This window comes from Pseudophryne corroboree, chromosome 1 (genome assembly GCF_028390025.1).
Source record: "Pseudophryne corroboree isolate aPseCor3 chromosome 1, aPseCor3.hap2, whole genome shotgun sequence".
NCBI classification, from domain to species: domain Eukaryota; kingdom Metazoa; phylum Chordata; class Amphibia; order Anura; family Myobatrachidae; genus Pseudophryne; species Pseudophryne corroboree.
In genome coordinates, this window is record NC_086444.1 from 825,112,333 (window position 1) to 825,133,126 (window position 20,794).

A 20,794-nucleotide genomic window follows, 5' to 3' on the forward strand; every position below is an offset into this window, starting at 1 on the left:
TATGATCAAGGTCTGTGTACGACCTTCCGTTTTGTTCTGTTGGGTGTTCATTTTTGTGAAATCCTTTATAGACAGTGAAGGATGGCAATTTATGTATTCTCCGTAAATTAGATCATTTTAGTCACTTAAAGCTGTGTAGTTATTGTTAGTACACTTTTTATATAATTTGAAATCAGCATACAGTAAAACTTACCCAAAAATCATAACCTGCAGGGTTACAGAACTGATTTGTACAGATGCCCAGTGCACTGTACAGCAAATGCACCTTCTTTTATTAGGCAGTACTCCTGGTACGGATATTGCAATCATATGTACAGTTCTTGGATCGCTCACTGCGGAATGGGAGCCAAAAGCTTACTTTTTTCCCACGTAGATTACTGAATCATGTGGGGTTTTGAAAGTTCAAACATGAAACCAACAGTGGACTATGTTTGAAGTAGACACAAAGGTTGAAGGGTCAGTGCGCTAAGAATACAACAATTCATTATCCATGATACAAGTCTGAGCTGCTCAGCCTTTACAGCATACTGTACTACTTATTTCATCACCTTGCATATGTATGCCAACATTTTCTACTGTTTAAAAAAAAAAAAAAAGTGGTTTTATTGGCTGTGAATATTATACAGGTTGAGTATCCCTTATCCAAAACGCTTGGGACCAGAGGTATTTTGGATATCGGATTTTTCCGTATTTTGGAATAATTGCATACCATAATGAGATATCATGGCGATGAGACCCAAGTCTAAGCACAGAATGCATTTATATTACATATACACCTTATACACACAGCCTGAATGTCATTTAAGCCAATATTTTTAATAACTTTATGCATTAAACAAAGTGTGTACATTCACACAATTCATTTATGTTTCATATACACCTTATACACACAGCCTGAAGGTCATTTAATACAATATTTTTTAATAACTTTGTGTTTTAAACAAAGTTTGTGTACATTGAGCCATCAGAAAACAAAGATTTCACTATCTCACTCTCACTCAAAAAAGTCCGTATTTCGGAATATTCTGTATTTCGGAATATTTGGATATGGGATACTCAACCTGTATTATAACTTGGCCAGTTACTTATTACTCTGTGTATGGGCCCAAAATAGCTGGCAGCTGAATGTGCTGGGAAAGGGCTATAACTTGTCTGTATGTATGCATTTCTTAGCATACTATACCTCAGTAATTTGTGGTTCGTTTTTGTCACCGAATGATCAGATCTGACAAAATTTGGCCAATCACATGTTTAATAAGTTATAAGGTGTTCCAGCCAAATGACCGTATCTGCTAATGTGTGGGTGCATATGTATGTGACGTTATTCTTGGACAGTATCCCATAAGAAAAACAAACGAGAATTCGGAATAGGAAAAAAGGGACTACCTGGACTGTAATATAACTAGGTAGAATGATTATGACCAAAAGAATGAGAAAACTAGGACTAAATACATTAATTACCAGGATATAAGTAGAAGCAGGAGCACACTACAACAAAACAGCCAGGTGCACAGATAAGTGCTGGGTTTTATAGAAAGCCCTTTTTTGGGCTCAGAAACCAGCAGCAGCTGGGCATACACATGGAGCCACGCTTATCTTGGTTTCTCTGCTGCGCCTAGGCACAGCATGGTTTATTAGCATAAACTCTTCATCTATTGTTCTCAGATGCAATACAATACAGAGAACAATACATCAGGGGATTAAGTCATTACAGTGGGGGATTAAATCTGACTGCCCTGGCTCAATTAATCCTATTAAAAGGCAAGATAAAGATGGCTCCATCTGTAATCTACTGTCAGCAGGACTAGGGGAGATATCTGATGTATAGACTGGAATAGAGAAACTTTTACTGGATCCAAAAGCTTCTGTTTAGTGCCTACATTTTGTAGCCGCATTTTAGTCACTAGAGGGAGGGTTAGAGATTAGTGTTGGGGATAGGGGAAATATACTTACTGGAAAGCTTGAGGACCGCAGGTCTGATCCAGAAGTGCCGATCACATGACTGCCAGGACCCGGAAGACTCTGCTGGGACTACTGGCATTTCTGTAATGGGTGCAGTGTGTACGGTGCACACGGGCCCCTGAGTCCAGAGGGGGCCCCCACCGCACACGCTGCATCCATTTTCTCAATACTCACCCCTCCGGAGTCCCGCAGCGACGTCGACGGCAGTGTTAAAACTCCGTGAAAATGGCCATTTTCACAGAGTTCTGCACATGCGCAGTAGAGAAATCTCAGGAAAAATGGCCGCTGCGCCATTTTCCTGGAGATCTGTGCATGCGCAGTAGAGTCTGAGCGCTCTAGTGCTCAGACTCTCAGCGCTGCCGGCAGAGAGGAGGGGGCCCGAATGGAGGAGGCTGCACCCGGGCCTCCTCCTCTCTTAAAGCGCCCCTGGCTGGAACCACTGCAGCCACCAGGAAAAAGTAAGTCACAGCTGGCCCACCAGGACAAAATGTTGATATTCTAACATGTCGACATTTGATCACTGTAGTATGATGAATGTTGACATGGTCAACATCGGCATTATAACTATGTCGACTTGAGTGTTAACATTTTGTACCCATCCCTTAGTACAGTATACACAGAGTACCCTGTCACTATACACTGGTCTAGCACAAGTATACCTTTCTAAATACTCCATAGTAGTACCATAATGGCCTCTTGTGTTATCTAGACCAGTGGTTCTCAAACTCTCTCTGTTCTCAGAACCCCACACAGTTCACGTTTGCCAGGTCATCTTGCATGTTCACATGTGTAATCATTACTCACACATTTTAAAAAGGTTCACAGGTGGAGCTAATTATTTTACTTGTGATTCTGTGAGGAGACCTGGGACATGTGAACTTTTTGGGGTCCTGAGGACCGACTTTGAGAACCTATGATTTAGACAAAAGGGTTTTTTCAAACTTCTACAAAGACCAGCCCTTTGTTTTCTTATTTTCTAATATTCATCATAACAAGCTAATTCTATCATTTATTTCTTTTTTGTAGTTATGTATTCTCTATAAAGCACAATTTTTTTTCTTCTATTTTTGTAATGTACAATTTGTTTCAGTTATGTATTATCCATTGACCTGTCCTAAAGGTTGTGGTAATAACTGAAGCCAATGTGTAAGGAAGTGTTTGTCAGAGTATGCACAAGCAAGTCTTGGTGTACTTTGCTCTCAGCAGGAAGCAGCTGTAATAGTGTAGAGGAAAATATTTGTTTGCGATTTGTTATCAAAATGCTTACTTTAATGTTAGCCTATTACACTTGTTTATTGCATTTTAGATGGTTGGTTGTTTATTTCAATAAAGCAGTTAGTAAACATGATCACAAGCCAAACAAACCCTATGAACCTTTCTAACAGTAAACTTTGCCACCTGGCAAGAGGGACTAAATAAAGCATTAATAAACTTTATTTTGTTTTAATTTTACACTTAATTACAATCTGTGTTGTCCGCATTAGTGCCCTGCGGTTCAGTGAAGTGTGAAGAACAAGCCAAGCTTTGGTAGCATGGAAGACGGTAGCTACAAAGCGTTTTGAAGGAAGTAGTCTTTATTATAATTAATTATGCCTAAGAGACAAGTTTGAGGCATAATGATCAGGTGTAACCTAAATCTCAATCTTCAATTCAAGAATTCGGCTAAAGTATGCTTAAAACTGGTGGCAGAACCAAATCATGTGAAAGACGTCATCATTGGAGGAGTGAAACCTTTTTTTTGTAGGAAAAATTGGGAGTTTCAAAGCCAACACTAACATTATTGAAAATTCTTTGCTACGTGGGTATAACCCTTCCTCGAGCAGCAATGCGGCTAAAGTAACTACCAGCATTGAATTGTGGCTGCAAGGCATGTTATAATTGTAAATATTGGGAATACATATTACTGGGTAGGTCATGCCCATTTCTAAATATCAAGGAAATCGTCAGAATTGGCTACGTGTTTTTTTTTTTATTAGCGATTCTATGGATTGCCATTCTGCTCTGTACATTAATATTTCTATGAATAGAGCAGGGATGACCATGCTAAATTTATTGCAGTGTGTTGGGGAACACGTGTGGCCAATTTCATTGATAAAACCAAATGTAGAATGAAAAGTTGGGAAAGAGCTGCTATACATTTTTCATGACATGGGATACATTTACTGAGCTTGTCGATGTGTTTGAGGAAATTTAAAATGGCAATACTCCGTGTTTTGCTATGAATAGTATGCAGTTTAAATGTCCTGTTTATCATTCTGAAATGTTTTAGTTTTTACAAGCCACCATTTGTCTCACCCGCAAAACAGTCTGAGCTAATCCGCAAGGTCTAATTCAGAGATGTACGCAAACACAATGGTTTATACCCATCTCCGATGTTAGGCAATCTGCGCATACACAGAATCTGTATTGCCCATGTGCAGGTTTGTTTCTGCGACTACGGTCTAGGTGCCTCCTAGGTTGCAGCATGATTGACATGCTGCGGTCATTTAGGGTGGGGAAGGTGCAGAAATGACCAGCATTTCAGAAAACTGGGTGTGTCGGACCCTCTGCTCCACTGAGCCTGGCGACATGAAAACACTGACCATCCTGAGTAACCGGAGTGTTTATCACATGGCCAATGTTCATGTATATGATTCGATGCTGTGTCCCCAGACATGGCAGTGGATCAGAGAAGCCGACAGGAGGCATCTATTTACACAAGATGCCTCTTCCAGTATTAGCATCTTATTGCACAGCTGCTGTGTACAAAGTCACAGCAGCTGCGTAGTATCTCCCCTCTCTTAATCAGGCGCACAATTCAGGATGGCATTTGGCATATCGGAGAATGATGTAAAAACATTAGGCTGTAAATTAAGAAAACTGCTAATAGTCCATCAGCACAGTTGTATGACTGGTTTACTCATTGTAGTTCACACCAGTGTTTTTTCTAAATATCTAGGACCTCAAAACAAGCTCACAGATGCAGCCTCCAGCACAAGAGCAGAATTCTCTAGGTCTGGAAACAACTACCTGTTTTTATATGAACCAAAAGAGCATCTTAATAATATAAATTAGGGCGGCATTATTCAGGGTGGATTCAAGGTACTCCTCCTGTATCTGGGTGAACTGGATTGTCACAGTTTAAGTGAAAAGGTAGTAGATATATTGCAAAGTAGCTATGTATCCTCCAGTCTAAAAAGGGTCTTTTGTGTATAAGGAAACATAATGGTTTCTAACCAGAGATTGTTAGGAGTTGGGGAATCCCATCTTTCATTACAAAGTAAGAAAGTGAACAGCTTAGTGCAGTGGTATGAATACTTAGACAGGGGCTTCTGCTTTTGGCTGGTGGCTGTAATGTGGGATTTTAGATAGGCGCTGGTCTTTAGAGGTCAGCTTATCCATCATGGCCCAGGTTGCAGTCTCGATAAATTGGAAAGCAAGCCTGAAGATACTGGAAATGATGCGCTTACCGAGATATGACTAAGTAAGAAAGGTTCTCCGTTGCGAGCACTTCTAAACTTCCAGGAAATTCTCTGGTCAAGGTCCCTCTGCTTTCTCTGATGGCAGGATACATTTTTCCATGTCATCCATCTCACACTGGCAGGATGTTCTACTACTACTACTTTCTCTCGTGAGTCCTGCATATCCTGCCACATCGGCAGCATGTGTCCACCCTGATCTGGACTTGTTGAGAGCAGCTTTATAGTTTCTAAATGCCGTAGGAAGGTTTCTCTTGGACAGTTCTCCAGATTGGCCTTACACTGCCATTAGCAATAAGGTATTCCAGCTGGAATGTAGAGCTTATCCCTTGATTTTTTTAATTTTTTTTTAATTTTTTTTATTTTGTGTAGGCCGTTTGAAGACAATAGATTTGTTATTTTTTAGTTGTAAATAAACAAGGTACATTACCAAAAGTAAACACCGTACCCTCACAAGGAAATTGTACAAACAGCAGAGAAATATTAATAAACCCATAAGACTAGAATACATGGATACAAACCCATATTATTTCTTTCTTTATTTTTAATGAACATTTGCCTTCCTCATGGAACAAGTCTGGATAGCGCAAGTTGCAGATGTATTCATTTTATTGCCAGTTTATGATTTGCATTTGCAAGATTATCTTCTTAATAAACAGGATAAAATTGTTAAGCTACACTGAGCTCAGTAGCATGCCCTCTCATCTCAGTGGCACAGCACTTTTGGAAAGTCTTTATTTGCCAACCCTTTTCTTATGGAACTAAGGGGGACATTTACTAAGCAGTGATAATAGCGGATAAGTTGCCCCATCAACCAATCAGCAGCTCTGTATAATTTTATAGTATGCAAATTATAGATGTTACTTCAGTGCTGATTGGTTAGCATGGGCACTTCTCCACTGGCTCTCTTCTCCGCTCTTATCACTGCTTAGTAAATTTCCCCCTAACTTCTATGCATCATCCAGAGATGTCAACCTGTGGACAAAGAATTAGGAATGGGCTGCACAAAGCACACACTCAATATACTGTGCTCAGGTGTTGGTGGGGCTTGCCAAGTAGTGGCTACAGTGTAATGCTGTAAACCAATACAATAAAGGATACAAGCATAAGAACACTGGCTTTTTATATGCCAGCGTATTGAGCTTCAATGTGACCGTTTTCTCACACTGTGGGAACGGTAGTAATATGTAACGTGCTTCCATGAGGTAAGTTTGCAATGCTAATCATTATTTTCTTAAGCCTGTGAAAGGCTGTTATGCCTGCTTAATCCAGGGGTATGACTGCTATTGTGCTCCAAAAATGCAAATGCAACTACTTTACAGTTCTTGAGACTGCTCGCTTTCCATGCTGTGTATGTATTGCAGGAAAAATACATGCAATCCAGTGAGAATGACTAATATGGCATGTGTAACTTCAGAATGCACGCAGTCTGGATGATCACGACACTGGCTCCAGTGTAACACAGTGTACATCAATCACCTCAAGTGTGAAAAAGAGTGAAACACATCAGTGTTTATTGTGCTATATTATATAGCTATATTAAAAGGGCTGTATTTTTAAATTAATTTAGGGAATTGCGTAAAGGCAGTTCTGCTGTTGGATTGGGTGAATCCATAAATCAACAGTACTCACTACCTTTATATCTGGTGCATTGGCATCTAATGTCCATTTATTTACCATACAGTATTGAGCAATACGTCATAATTTAGAAGGGATGGATTAGTGGAAGCAACTGTGGTGTGTTCAGTGGAAAATTACATATTTAAGAATGTTATCACAACAAATAACCGTTTTTACCTCTGAGGAGAAACTCTTGACTCTTAGCAGTTTTAACCAAAGTTTGGCTAAAAGGATATTGATAAATACACCCCAGTGTTCGGGTGAAAAAAAAGGTGGCCATGCCTCTGATCCACACAAAGCCATGTATGCCAGTGTTGTTTCTAAGATACAAATCTTTTATACCGCAAAGAGCTGTACTGTATTGTTTAGTCTATGATGGTGTATGTCAGGTTACACTGTGCTAGAGTCTGATATCCCCAACCATAGGTTACTGGGACACAATCATTCAATTTTTAATTATCTTTTAATGTATTTTAAATAAAGAACATGAATTTTTTTGTTACCAAAACTCTATTTCAAATAGTCAAAATACAATGCAAGTATTAGTTCATGATCTTGAGTATAGCTTCTATTTTTTTTTGTGTAGTATGATAAAGTATCAAACTATGTTGTAGATCTACGTGCAGATTAATGGTTTTGTTTTTCTTTCCACAGGATACAGCTGTTTCTCCACACCAGCGGGATGAAGTGATCCAGTGGTTGGCCGAAGTGAAGCACCAGTTCCATGTTTATCCAGAAACCCTTGCTCTGGCCATCAGTATTTTGGATCGTTTTTTAGCCTCTGTAAAGGTGACCCCTCCTATTACAGTCCTATTAATCCTATTCTTACAGATTTACACATTGTGGAAAAGCTTAAGGGGGGTATTCAATTACCGCCAACAATTTCAAAGCTTTGAAATTCACCCCCCTGCGTATTCAATTGCAGCTCGCTTTCGACCATTTTTAAGGCATTTTTTCGCCAGGGCACCAGTCCTTTACTTTGCCAGGGGCGCTCGGAGCCCTAGATACACCCCTGTATGTAAGTAACATTGTGACAAGTGAAAAAAAATTGCAGCTACTTTGTGCCAAGGTTTATGTCCTTCAGAGCCACTGTAGTGGGTGCCATTACAGTCCACATATCTCAAAACATACAGCAACTTACCAATAATGCTTAACCGTAGCTGGTTCTTCAAAAAGCATGTACAGCAGGATTTACACTTAGACCAATATCAAGCATACATGCAGCGCTGTTTAATACTGTATATACAATTGAAGGATTAAAAGTAGCATGGTACTCGAATAACTTTTTATTTTTATGTTCCTTTTTTGTTTTTCTATCTGTGTAATTATATTAAAACTTGCATACCTATATTTATAATATGCATCATACATGTTTTTGATTTTGAATATGTCATAAATTATACATCAGGTTCATATGACTTTTACATTTGGTAAAATGTTGGTCATGTATTTAAAGCTGGATACACGCTATGGGGTCTATTCAATTATTGTCGGAAAAACTGCACTTTCCGACTTTTTTAGGTCGAATCCCGATTTGACCTATTCAAGTCCAGTGCCGTTTTTCCGAATTGTTGGAAAACACGTGGATCGGCGGATTAGCCGCGGATCCACGTATTTTGTTGAATTTGCGGGCGTTTCCGACAGGTTTTTTTGGCCCGTTATCAAAAATGCTGATCAGACTTTAAAAAAAAGTCTGATAAACATTTTCAAAAACTGGCAAAAACCTGTCGGAAATGCCTGCAAATTGAATACTGAAGTGTCTGATCTTCTCCGTCGGAGAGGATCCGAAAATAATTGAATAGACCCTATAAGATTATCTGTCCAATCTTTCTGGTTGGAAACAAAATCTGGTAATGTATGGGAGCAAATGACAATCAACTATTTGCTCCCAAAGCCGGAAAATGGATACATTGGTTAAAAAAATCAATGGATTTAACCAATTTGTCTAAACGTCCATTTTTGTCTGTTTTCCAGTGTTGGGTAGCAAATGGTCAATTGTCATTTGCTCCCATACATTACCAGATTTTTGTTACAACTAGAAAGATTGGACAGATGATCTTATAGCGTGTATCCAGCCTTAGGATAATGTCACACGGCAGCAAACACTGTACTTTCGCAGTACAAAATTGCTGTATAATAGTCTCCTTCAGCTCTATAATCTGCTTCTTGGACATTTTACATGTATATTGTTACAGTCACAAATTTAGTTTAGTAACAAAACCTGCATTTTGCAATTTAAGTGTCATCCTAAACACCTATTGTAAACACTATGCTGTATTAATTTTCCCTGTTTTTTTAGCTTACCTGTACAAGATCTCATTTATTCAGTCAAAACTTTTATCTGGTAGCCAATGCAGGAAGAGTAGACTTTGGCCTGAACCTACATGGCAACAAATACCCTGATTTTTGGAAAAAAATGTCTAGCGTTCTAGGTAGTCAACACTTCCAATGGGAAATCCATATAAAAAATAAACCAAAATAAACCCCCCAAAAACAAATGTAGGATAATATACAGTGTTCTTTCTATGCCAAATAATGAAATTGTTACAAAACAAAGGTAATACTATCAAATGTTGCCTGTACTTGATTATTTTCTAAATTAGATGGTCACATAACTTACGTAGTAACCAAATGACACTGTGTAGACAAAAGGGATTGGACATCCTTCCCCCACCACCACCCGACCCACACACACATGTGAAATGAAGGTATAAAATGGATAGGGGCACTGATTAGCTAATTTACTAATGAAATGGCTTGCTGGAAGGAGCTAACATAGGGGGTCATTCCGAGTTGTTCGCTCGTTGCCGTTTTTCGCTGTACTGCGATTAGTCGCTTACTGAGCATGCGCAAGGTTCCAGAGCGCATGCGCTTAGTTATTTTACACAAAAGTTAGGTATTTTACTCACGGCGTAACAAAGCTTTTTCATCGTTCTGGTGATCGGAGTGTGATTGACAGGAAGTAGGTGCTTCTGGGCGGAAACTGACCGTTTTCTGGGAGTGTGCGGAAAAACGCGGAGTGTCTAGCCGAATGCTGGGTGTGTTTGTGACGTCAAACCAGGAACGAAACGGGCTGAGCTGATCGCAGTGTAGGAGTAAGTCTCGAGCTACTCAGAAACTGCTAAGAATTTTCTATTCGCAATTCTGCTAATCTTTCGTTCGCAATTCTGCTATGCTAAGATACACTCCCAGAGGGCGGCGGCTTAGCATGTGCAATGCTGCTAAAAGCAGCTAGCGAGCGAACAACTCGGAATGAGGGCCAGAGTTTCAAAAGTAGGCTGTGCGATCTCATGTTACCAGGGCGACGCTGGACTGGTAAACTGGACATTAGGTAACCCAGTTGGGCTGGCCAGCTCAGAGTCCAGATGTTAACCCCATTATTACTGCACATGGTGGACCTACAAAGTACTGATGTCAAATAAATCTTGTTGATCTATTTGCTGTCAGTGTCCAATCACTTTTGTCTACATAGTGTATAATTGTGCTTGATTAGAATTCTGGAAAACATTTCTTTGGATACAATGTGACTTCAAAAACCTATAGGGTCAATTAATCATGTTTTAACTTGTTAAATAGAGCATAATGAATGAGCTTGTGAAGGACAATGTGTCCTTATCCTGTTTTTTCTTGGCAGGCCCATCCAAAATACTTGCGGTGCATTGCAATCAGCTGTTTCTTCCTTGCTAGCAAGACCATTGAAGAGGATGAGGTAAGTTAAATTACCTGTGATTTTTTGACTTTATGGGGTATATGCAATTCACGGCGAATCGCGGCAATTTTTCGCCATTTTTTAATTCGACTAAATTCGCCAGGTGAATTCCGGCAGGTGGCTGCCGGAATTCACCATATTCAATGAAAAACGGATTCGCCAGAATCGCGGGCGAAAATCGTCCGATTTGGCGGATTTTGCCGCGATTTAAAAAAACGGGTAAAAACGGGAAAAACCCGGAAAAAAAAATGGCGTGGGGTCCCCCCTCCAAAGCATAACCAGCCTCGGGCTCTTCGAGCTGGTCCTGGTTCTAAAAATGCAGGGGAAAAATTGGGCAGGGATCCCCCGTATTTTTAAAACCAGCACCGGGCTCTGCGCCTGGTGCTGGTGCCAAAAATACGGGGGACAAAAAGAGTAGGGGTCCCCCGTATTTTTAACACCAGCATCGGGCTCCACTAGCTGGACAGATAATGCCACAGCCGGGGGTCACTTTTATGCCGTGCCCTGCGGCCGTGGCATTAACTACCCAACTAGTCACCCCTGGCCGGGGTACCCTGGGGGAGTGGGGACCCCTTCAATCAAGGGGTGTCCCCCCCCCCCCCCAGCCACCCAAGGGCCAGGGGTGAAGCCCGAGGCTGTCCCCCCCCATCCAATGGGCTGCGGATGGGGGGGCTGATAGCCTTTTGTGATAATAAAAAGATATTGTTTTTTCCAGTAGTACTACAAGTCCCAGCAAGCCTCCCCCGCAAGCTGGTACTTGGAGAACCACAAGTACCAGCATGCGGGAGAAAAACGGGCCCGCTGGTACCTGTAGTACTACTGGAAAAAAAATACCCAAATAAAAACAGTACACACACACCGTGAAAGTAAAACTTTATTACACACTACCGACACACACATACTTACCTATGTTGACACGCCGACTGCCACGGTCTCCGACGATCCGAGGTACCTGTGAAAAAATTATACTCACCTTCCAGCGTCCAGAGATAAATCCACGTCCAGAGAGATAAATCCACGTACTTGTAAAAAAAACAAACCGCAAATACCCGCTCCATACCGGACTGAAAGGGGTCCCATGCTGACACATCAGACCCCTTTCTCCCGAATGCCGGGACATCACGTGACTCCTGTCACTGAAGTCCCTTCAGCCAATCAGGAAGCGCTACTTCCGTGGCGCTCACCTGATTGGCTGTGCGCTGTCTGTGCTGTCAGACAGCGCATCGCAAAGCCGCTCCATTACTTTCAATGGTGGGAACTTTGCGGGTAGCGGTGGGGTTAACCCGCGGTCAGCCGCTGACCGGCGGGTGACCTCACCGCTAGCCGCTAAGTTCCCACCATTGAATATAATGGACGGGGCTGTGCGATGCGCTGTCTGAGTTCAGACAGCGCACAGCCAATCAGGTAAGCGCAACGAAGTTGCGCTTCCTGATTGGCTTTAGAGACCTTTCAGTGACAGCTGTCACTGAGAGGTCTCTCTGCATTCGGGGATAGGGGTCCCATGTGTCAGCATGGGACCCCTTTCAGTCCGTTTGGTCGGGTGTCCGGTTTGTTATTTTCTACAAGTACGTGGATTTATCTCTGGACCCTGGTTGAGGTGAGTATATTGATCTTTTATTTTCAGGTATCCGTGGATTCTACATGGAGAAGAGGACCGATGTCGGCGTGTGAACATAGGTAAGTATGTGTGTGTCGACGGTGTGTGTGTCCTGTTTTTATTTGGGTATTTTTTTTCCAGTAGTACTACAGGTACCAGCGGGCCCGTTTTTCTCCCGCATGCTGGTACTTGTGGTTCTCCAAGTACCAGCTTGCGGGGGAGGCTTGCTGGGACTTGTAGTACTGCTGGAAAAAACAATATTCTTTTCATGATCACAAAAGGCTATCAGCCCCCCCATCCGCAGCCCATTGGATGGGGGGGGACAGCCTCGGGCTTCACCCCTGGCCCTTGGGTGGCTGGGGGGGGGGGACCCCTTGATTGAAGGGGTCCCCACTCCCCCAGGGTACCCCGGCCAGGGGTGACTAGTTGGATATTTAATGCCACGGCCGCAGGGCACGGCATAAAAGTGACCCCCGGCTGTGGCATTATCTGTCCAGCTAGTGGAACCCGATGCTGGTGTTAAAAATACGGGGGACCCCTACGCTTTTTGTCCCCCGTATTTTTGGCACCAGCACCAGGCGCAGAGCCCGGTGCTGGTTTTAAAAATACGGAGGATCCCCTGTCAATTTTTCCCCCGCATTTTTAGAACCAGGACCAGCTCGAAGAGCCCGAGGCTGGTTATGCTTTGGAGGGGGGACCCCACGCCATTTTTTTTTAGGATTTTACCGTTCCAGCAATAAAAAAAAAAATTAAAAAAAAGAATATTTTAAAAAAATATATAAATAATATTTGTGCCTCCAAAAAAAAAAAAAAAAAAGTACCTAATCCCTTCTAATATAAATAGATCTGCTATTCCCAAAAAAAAAAACACAAAAAAAAACATGTTTAAATTTTTTTTATTTGTTTTCACCCTCCAAAGTGTGGCGGATTGAAAATGACGAATTTGCTGTCTAAAAGCACTGCTGTCGAATTTCCAAACTTGAATTGAATATGCTTTGGTCGAATTGCAGCACTTATATCATTGCAGAAAAGTCGAATTTGCAAAAATTCGAATTTCAAAAAGTCGAATTTTGAAAGTCCGTTTTTTGGTCGGAAAGCACTGAATTGCATAGGCGAATTTTTTTTTTTGGTCGAAAATGACCCGAAATTCGACAATTTCGGGAATTCGACCGCAATTGCATATACCCCTATGTCCTTTGTCTTCTGCCTTATCCTCCAAAGCTTACATAATAGCGTAGTCTCATCCCTCTGTATATGCAGGCACAATGGTGCACACTCCCATAGCAAGGAACGGGAAGTTACAGAAAACTTTCAGCATGCATCTTCATAGGGCTGTTAAATACATAATTACATTTTTAGAGTCCAGTCTTATACATAACTCACTAATCAGCCAACAATGAATTAGCTTGTAGCTTGGACTGTGAGTATGGCTTTGTGCTGATTTAATGAGATTTGTGCAAATACAAAAGGGTATCAATAAGGAGATTTATGGTAAGACTTACCATTGTTAAATCTCTTTCTGCGAGGTACACTGGATACCACAGGGAATAACATCGGGGTGTAGAGTTGTATCTTGATCCGATGCACCAACAGGCTAAAGCTTTGACTGTTCCCAGGATGCACTGCACCGCCTCCTCTATAACTCCACCTCCAGGCACTGGAGCTCAGTTTTGTTAACCAGTCCAATGCAGTAGCAGGTAAGAGAGATGATAGTAGTTAGCAACATAGAACCCCATTCTCACGACAGGAGAAGGTACCAGCGGCTAATGCCATACAAAGCCAAAGAAGCTAAGTGCGTCAGGGTGGGCGCCCTGTGGAATCCAGTGTACCTCACAGAAAGAGATTGAACAATGGTAAATTTTACCATAAATCTCCTTTTCTGCAGTGGGGTACACTGGTATTCCACAGGGAATAACATCGGGGATGTCCTAAAGCAGTTCCTCATGGGAGGGGATGGACTGTAGCGGGTACAAAAACCCGGCGTCCAAAGGAAGCATCCTGGGAGGTGGAAGTATCAAAGGCATAGAACCTAATGAACTGAGGACCACGTAACCACCTTGCACAATTGTTCTAGGGACGCGCCACGGCAGGCCGCCCAAGAAGGTCCAACAGACCGAGTAGAATGGCCTTGTTAGCAGCAGGAGCTGGAAGTCCAGCCTGCGCATAAGCTTGTGCAATCACCATACTAATCCATATGGCCAAAGTTTGCTTATTCGCAGGCCAGCCATGCTTGTGAAAACCAAAAAGGACAAAGAGAATCAGATCTCCTAAGAGAGGCGGTTCTCTTCACATAGATACGGAGAAGCCGTACCACATCCAAAGACCGCTCTTTGGAGGACAAACCAGGAGAGAGAAAGGCCGGAACCACAATCTCTTGGTGAAGGTGGAAAGACGACACCACCTTAGGTAGATTACCAGGGCGAGTTCTAAGAACCACACGGTCACTGTGAAAAATCAGAAAGGGTGACTGACAGGATAAGGCACCCAAGTCTGAAACCTGTCGAGCAGAGGCAATAACCAGCAAAAATAAGACCTTAAGCATAAGCCATTTAATGTCCACAGACTCAAGAGGTTCAAATGGAGACTAATGTAGTGCATTCAGAACAACGGACAAATCCCAAGGAGCCACAGGAGGGACATAGGGAGGCTGAATCCATAAAACACCCTGAGTGAAAGTATGAACATCAGGCAGAGACGCAATTTTTCTCTGAAACCACACCGACAAGGCTGAAATATGAACCTTGAGGGAGGCCAGACGAAGGCCTAAGTCCAGGCCCTGTTGCAGAAAAGCCACAAGTTTGGCAGTACTGAACTTGTACACATCATAATTCTTAGCTGCCCACCAGGTGAAGTAAGAATTCCAGACCCTAAATAAATCCGAGCCGAAGCTGGTTTACGGGCTTTCAACATAGTTTGAATGACCGCCTCAGAAAATCCTTTGGCCCTCAGGAGTGAAGCTTCAAGTGCCATGCCGTCAAAGCCAGTCGTGCCAGATCCTTGTAGACACAAAGACCCTGAACGAGGAGGTCTGGGCGTTGCGGAAGTAGAAGAGGACGCTCTATTGAGAGACCCTGCAGGTCGGAGAACCAATGCCGTCTGGTCCACGCTGGAGCGATAAGAAGTAGTATTCCTCCTCCTTGCTTGAACTTCCTTATTACCCTGGGCAGGAGTGACACCGGAGGAAACACGTACGGCAGCCGAAAGTTCTATGGAATTGCCAGTGCGTCCACGAACACTGCTTGAAGATCCCTTGTCCTTGCTCCGAAGACTGGAACCTTGTGATTGTGTCGAGACGCCATCAGGTCTACATTTGGTAGGCCCCACTTGTCCACTAGGAGTTGAAAAAATTATGGATGAAGGCTCCACTCTCCGGCGTGTACGTCCTGACTACTGAGGAAGTCTGCTTCCCAGTTGAGGACCCCCAGAATAAACACAGCCGATATGGCTGGCCGATGGCGTTCCGCCCATTGAAGAATCTTTGACACTTCCAACATTGCCATGTGGCTTCGAGTGCTGCTTTGATGATTTATGTACGCCACCGTGGTGTCATTGTCCCACTGTACTTGAACAGGCCTGTTCTGTACCAGAGGCAGGGCAAGTTTCAGAGCATTGAACACTGCACGCAACTCCAGAATATTTATCGGGAGGAGAGATTCCTCCCTGGTCCACCGACCATGAAGAGAGTGTTGCTCCAACACCATGCCCCAACCCCGCAGACTGGCATCTGTCGTTAGGAGGACCCAGTTGGAGATCCAGAAGGGGCGACCCCTGCTCAATTGTTGGCCCTGTAGCCACCAGCTTAGTGACCGACAAACCTCTAAAGTCAAGGAGATCATGTGATATCTGATCCGGTGGGGCAGGCCGTCCTTGGAAAGGATTAATCTCTGCAGAGAGCGGGAATGAAATTGAGCGTACTCCACCATGTCGAAAGCTGACACCATGAGGCCTAGTACTAGCATCGCCGAGTGTATCGACACTCTTGGGCGAGAGAGGAAGCATCTTATCCTGTCCTGGAGTTTCAGGACCTTCTCTGGAGACAAGAATGTTGGTTGTGTGTCCAGGAATGCCCCCAGGTGCACCATGTTCTGAGCAGGGACCAGCGAGAATTTCTTCTAATTAATGAGCCATCCGTGGGCTTGTAGGAATTGGACCGTCCGTTCTAGATGACGGATGAGAACCTCTGGGGAGTTCGCCAGGATCAGCAAGTCGTCCAGATACGGCAGGATCCTGATGCCTCGACGACGGAGAATGGCCATGACATCGGTCCAAAAGGCAAGGCTTGGAATTGATTATGTAGGTTGCCAATAGCAAACCGCAGATACCGCTGATGCGACATGGCAGTAGGTACGTGTAGGTAAGCATCCTGTATGTACAGGGATACCATATAGTCCCTGGGCTCCAAAGCCCAATAGAGCGTAGAGTTTCCATATGGAATTTAGATACCTTCACAAATTTGTTCAAAGACTTGAGGTTGAGAATGGACCGTGAGGATCCATTCGGCTTCGGAACTAGGAACAGCGTTGAATAGTACCCCCTGCCCCTCTTAGACAGAGGCACCGGCACTACCACTCCTATGTCCAGGAGGGATTGTACCACCAATTGTAGAGTTTTTGCTTTAACGAATCCGAAGGGATAATTGTCGAGCAAAACTGGTGAGGAGGATGTGTCTTGAAAGAGATGGCATATCCGTGAGTGACGACTTCCCACACACAGGCGTCTGAAGTGGACTGTAACCATACCTGGGTGAACCGCAGAAGTCTGCCTCCCACCCTGGAGTCCCCCTAGGGGGAGACCCGCCCCGTCATGCTGCTGGCTTGTCTGATTTGGAAGCGGGCTGACGCGCAGCCCAAGAACGTTTAGGTTTGGGCTTAGAGGCTTCGGAAGCGCGAGTCTGTTTCAGGTACGCCTGACCCTTTGCTTTACCTGGAGATCGAAAGGAGGTACTTTTAGCCTTCGGAGCTGAAGGATTAGTGGCAGACATGCAGTTTTAGCAGATGCTAAGTCAGCAACAATCTTGTTCAAATCTTCTCCAAACAGTATGTCTCCCTTAATAAGGATCACCTCCAAGGTCTTTTTAGAGTCCAGGTCCACCGACCAGGACTGCAACCACAGAATCTGGCGAGCCTGAATGGACGTAATAGACGCTTTGGCTGCCAGAACACCAGCATCAGAGGCCCCCTCCTGAATGAAATGAGGCTGTGGTAATATATGAAAGACATTGGCATTATCAGAAAAATTCAGAGTTAGCTCTGCCTCAACAGCTTGAACCCAGGCTTCAATACCTTTTGTAGCCCAAGAAGCTGCTATAGTGGGTCTATGTACATCACCTGCAAGAGTGTAAATAGACTTCAAGCAACCCTCCACACGCTTATCCGTCGGTTCCTTCAGAGAGGTGACGGTAGTGACAGGCAGAGTAGAAGACACCACAAGACTAGCTACATGCGAGTCCACCGGTGGTGGTTTTTCCCAATTCTTACTTAACTCTGCAGAGAAGGGATAACGAGCTAGCATCTTTTCAGACAGGGAAAATTTCTTTCCTGGAGACTCCCAGGATTCCTGATGTATGTCAACTAAATGGTCAGAACGTGGCAAAACTAATTTAGTTACCTTCTGACGTTTGAACTTATCGGGTTTCTTAGACGTATCTGGAGGGTCAGTTTCGTCATCAATCTGAAGAATCAGTTTGAAAGCCTCCAATAGGTCAGGAACATCAACCTGTGTTGTAGATTCCTCATCAGAAGCATCTGCATCAGTGTCTGATGGATCAGTATAAACCCCATCTTCATCGGATGAAGATTCCGAAACATGAGTGGATTGTGAGGAAGGGACCCTTTGGTCCTAGGAGGGCAAGGGTTAGGCTTTTGGTTAACCAAAGACTGATTTAACTGCTGTAACTGAGTCGACAGAGCATCCACCCATGACAGATTTACGACATGGACAATATGTGATTGTAATGGCACAGGACGTTCCATAGGGGGCATAAGTCTTGTTACTAGCGTAGTGCCACCGATGCTGCAGACTGACTGAGGGGTAGAGAAGCCCCGTTACCTGGACCCTCAGCTGGAATATTTTCCTCAGATAAATCTGCGGCGTCCGCACTGCAGGACGCAGGATCAGCCACGGATCTCCCGCCCTGTGTAGCAGACATTATTTGGAAACGTAGCCTTAGGGCATAACAGTACAATATAGCCAGACACAGTACCTGACAAAAAACCCCTGTGGAGTGTGACTGCAAATGCAGAACACAAACAGAGGATTTAAGTGGTATATGGTGACTGAAATACACATAGAAAAATACAAAATAGTATATCCTGTGGAAAAAAAAAAAAAAAAATATATATATATATATATATATATATATATATATATAAATATATATATATATATATATATATATAATAATTTCTCTGACGTCCTAGTGGATGCTGGGAACTCAGTAAGGACCATGGGGAATAGCGGCTCCGCAGGAGACTGGGCACAACTAAAGAAAGCTTTAGGACTACCTGGTGTGCACTGGCTCCTCCCTCTATGACCCTCCTCCAGACCTCAGTTAGAATCTTGTGCCCGGCTGAGCTGGATGCACACTAGGGGCTCTCCTGAGCTCCTAGAAAAAGAGTTTATTTTAGGTTTTTTATTTTCAGTGAGATCTGCTGGCAACAGACTCACTGCTACGAGGGACTAAGGGGAGAAGAAGCGAACCTACCTGCTTGCAGCTAGCTTGGGCTTCTTAGGCTACTGGACACCATTAGCTCCAGAGGGATCGAACACAGGGCCTGACCTCGATCGTCCGGTCCCGGAGCCGCGCCGCCGTCCCCCTTACAGAGCCAGAAGCAAGAAGATGGTCCTGAAAATCGGCGGCAGAAGACTTCGGTCTTCAACAAGGTAGTGCACAGCACTGCAGCTGTGCGCCATTGCTCCTCATGCACACCTCACACTCCGGTCACTGATGGGTGCAGGGCGCTGGGGGGGGCGCCCTGAGCAGCAATATTAACACCTTGTCTGGCAAAATAATCACAATATATAGTCCTAGAGGCTATATATGTGTAAAATACCCCTGCCAGGATCCATAAAAAAGCGGGAGAAAGTCAGCCGAAAAAGGGGCGGGGCTATCTCCCTCAGCACACTGGCACCATTTTCTCTTCACAGTGCAGCTGGAAGACAGCTCCCCAGGCTCTCCCCTGTAGTTTTCAGGCTCAAAGGGTTAAAAAGAGAGGGGGGGGCACTAAATTTAGGCGCAAATCTGTGTATTATAGCAGCTATAAGGGAAAAATCACTGTGGGTAGTGTGAATCCCTGCATTATATAGCGCTCTAGTGTGTGCCGGCATACTCTCTCTCTGTCTCCCCAAAGGACTTTGTGGGGTCCTGTCCTCAGTCAGAGCATTCCCTGTGTGTGTGCGGTGTGTCGGTACGGCTGTGTCGACATGGTTGATGAGGAGGCTTATGGGGAGGCGGAGCAGATGCCGATAAATGTGATGTCGCCCCCTGTGGGGCCGACACCAGAGTGGATGGATAGGTGGAAGGTATTAACCGACAGTGTCAACTCCTTACATAAAAGGCTGGATGACGTAACCGCTGTGGGACAGACGGCTTCTCAGCCCGCGCCTGCCCAGGCGTCTCAAAGGCCATCAGGGGCTCAAAAACGCCCGCTACCTCAGATGGCAGACACAGATGTCGACACGGAGTCTGACTCCAGTGTCGACGAGGTTGAGACCTATACACAATCCACTAGGAACATCCGTTGCATGATCTCGGCAATGAAAAATGTGTTGCACATTTCTGACATTAAGGGGTTTTATGTTTGGGGAGAAAAAGCAGACAGTGTTTTGTTCCCCCATCAGATGAGTGAATGAAGTGTGTGAAGAAGCGTGGGTTCCCCCGATAAGAAACTGGTAATTTCTAAAAAGTTACTGATGGCGTACCCTTTCCCGCCAGAGGATAGGTCACGTTGGGAGATATCCCCTAGGGTGGATAAGGCGCTCACACGTTTGTCAAAAAAGATGGCACTGCCGTCTTAGAATACGGCCACTTTGAAGGAGCCTGCTGATAAAAAGCAGGAGGCTATCCTGAAGTCTGTATATACACACTCAGGTACTATACTGAGACCTGCAATTGCCTCAGCATGGATAGTGCTGCTGCAGCGTGGTCTATTACCCTGTCAGGACAGGGATACTATTTGCTAACCATAGAGCATATTAAAGACGTCGTCTTATATATGAGGGATGCACAGAGGGATATTTGCCGGCTGGCATCCAGAATTAATGCAATGTCCATTCTGCCAGGAGGGTATTAGGGATCCGGCAGTGGACAGGCGATGCTGACTTTAGAAGGCACATGAAGATTCTGCCTTATAAGGGTGAGGAATTGTTTGGGGTCAAAGTCGCTTCCTTTCTGCACAGAGACAAGGGAAGAGGGAAAAAGCTGCACCAGACAGCCAGTTCCCAGGATCA

The 20,794-nt window shown here is 44.0% G+C and overlaps 1 protein-coding gene across 2 annotated transcripts in view; it reads left to right on the forward strand.

Moving 5' to 3' along the window:
• CCNI (cyclin I) overlaps positions 1–20,794 on the forward strand; it is a 96,389-nt gene that overhangs the window by 60,237 nt on the left and 15,358 nt on the right. For both annotated transcript variants that reach the window (XM_063919630.1, XM_063919624.1), the window contains 2 exons: positions 7,695–7,829; positions 10,675–10,749. In XM_063919630.1, coding sequence (XP_063775700.1) covers positions 7,695–7,829; positions 10,675–10,749 — 210 coding nt within the window. The remainder of the gene's footprint in view (positions 1–7,694; positions 7,830–10,674; positions 10,750–20,794) is intronic.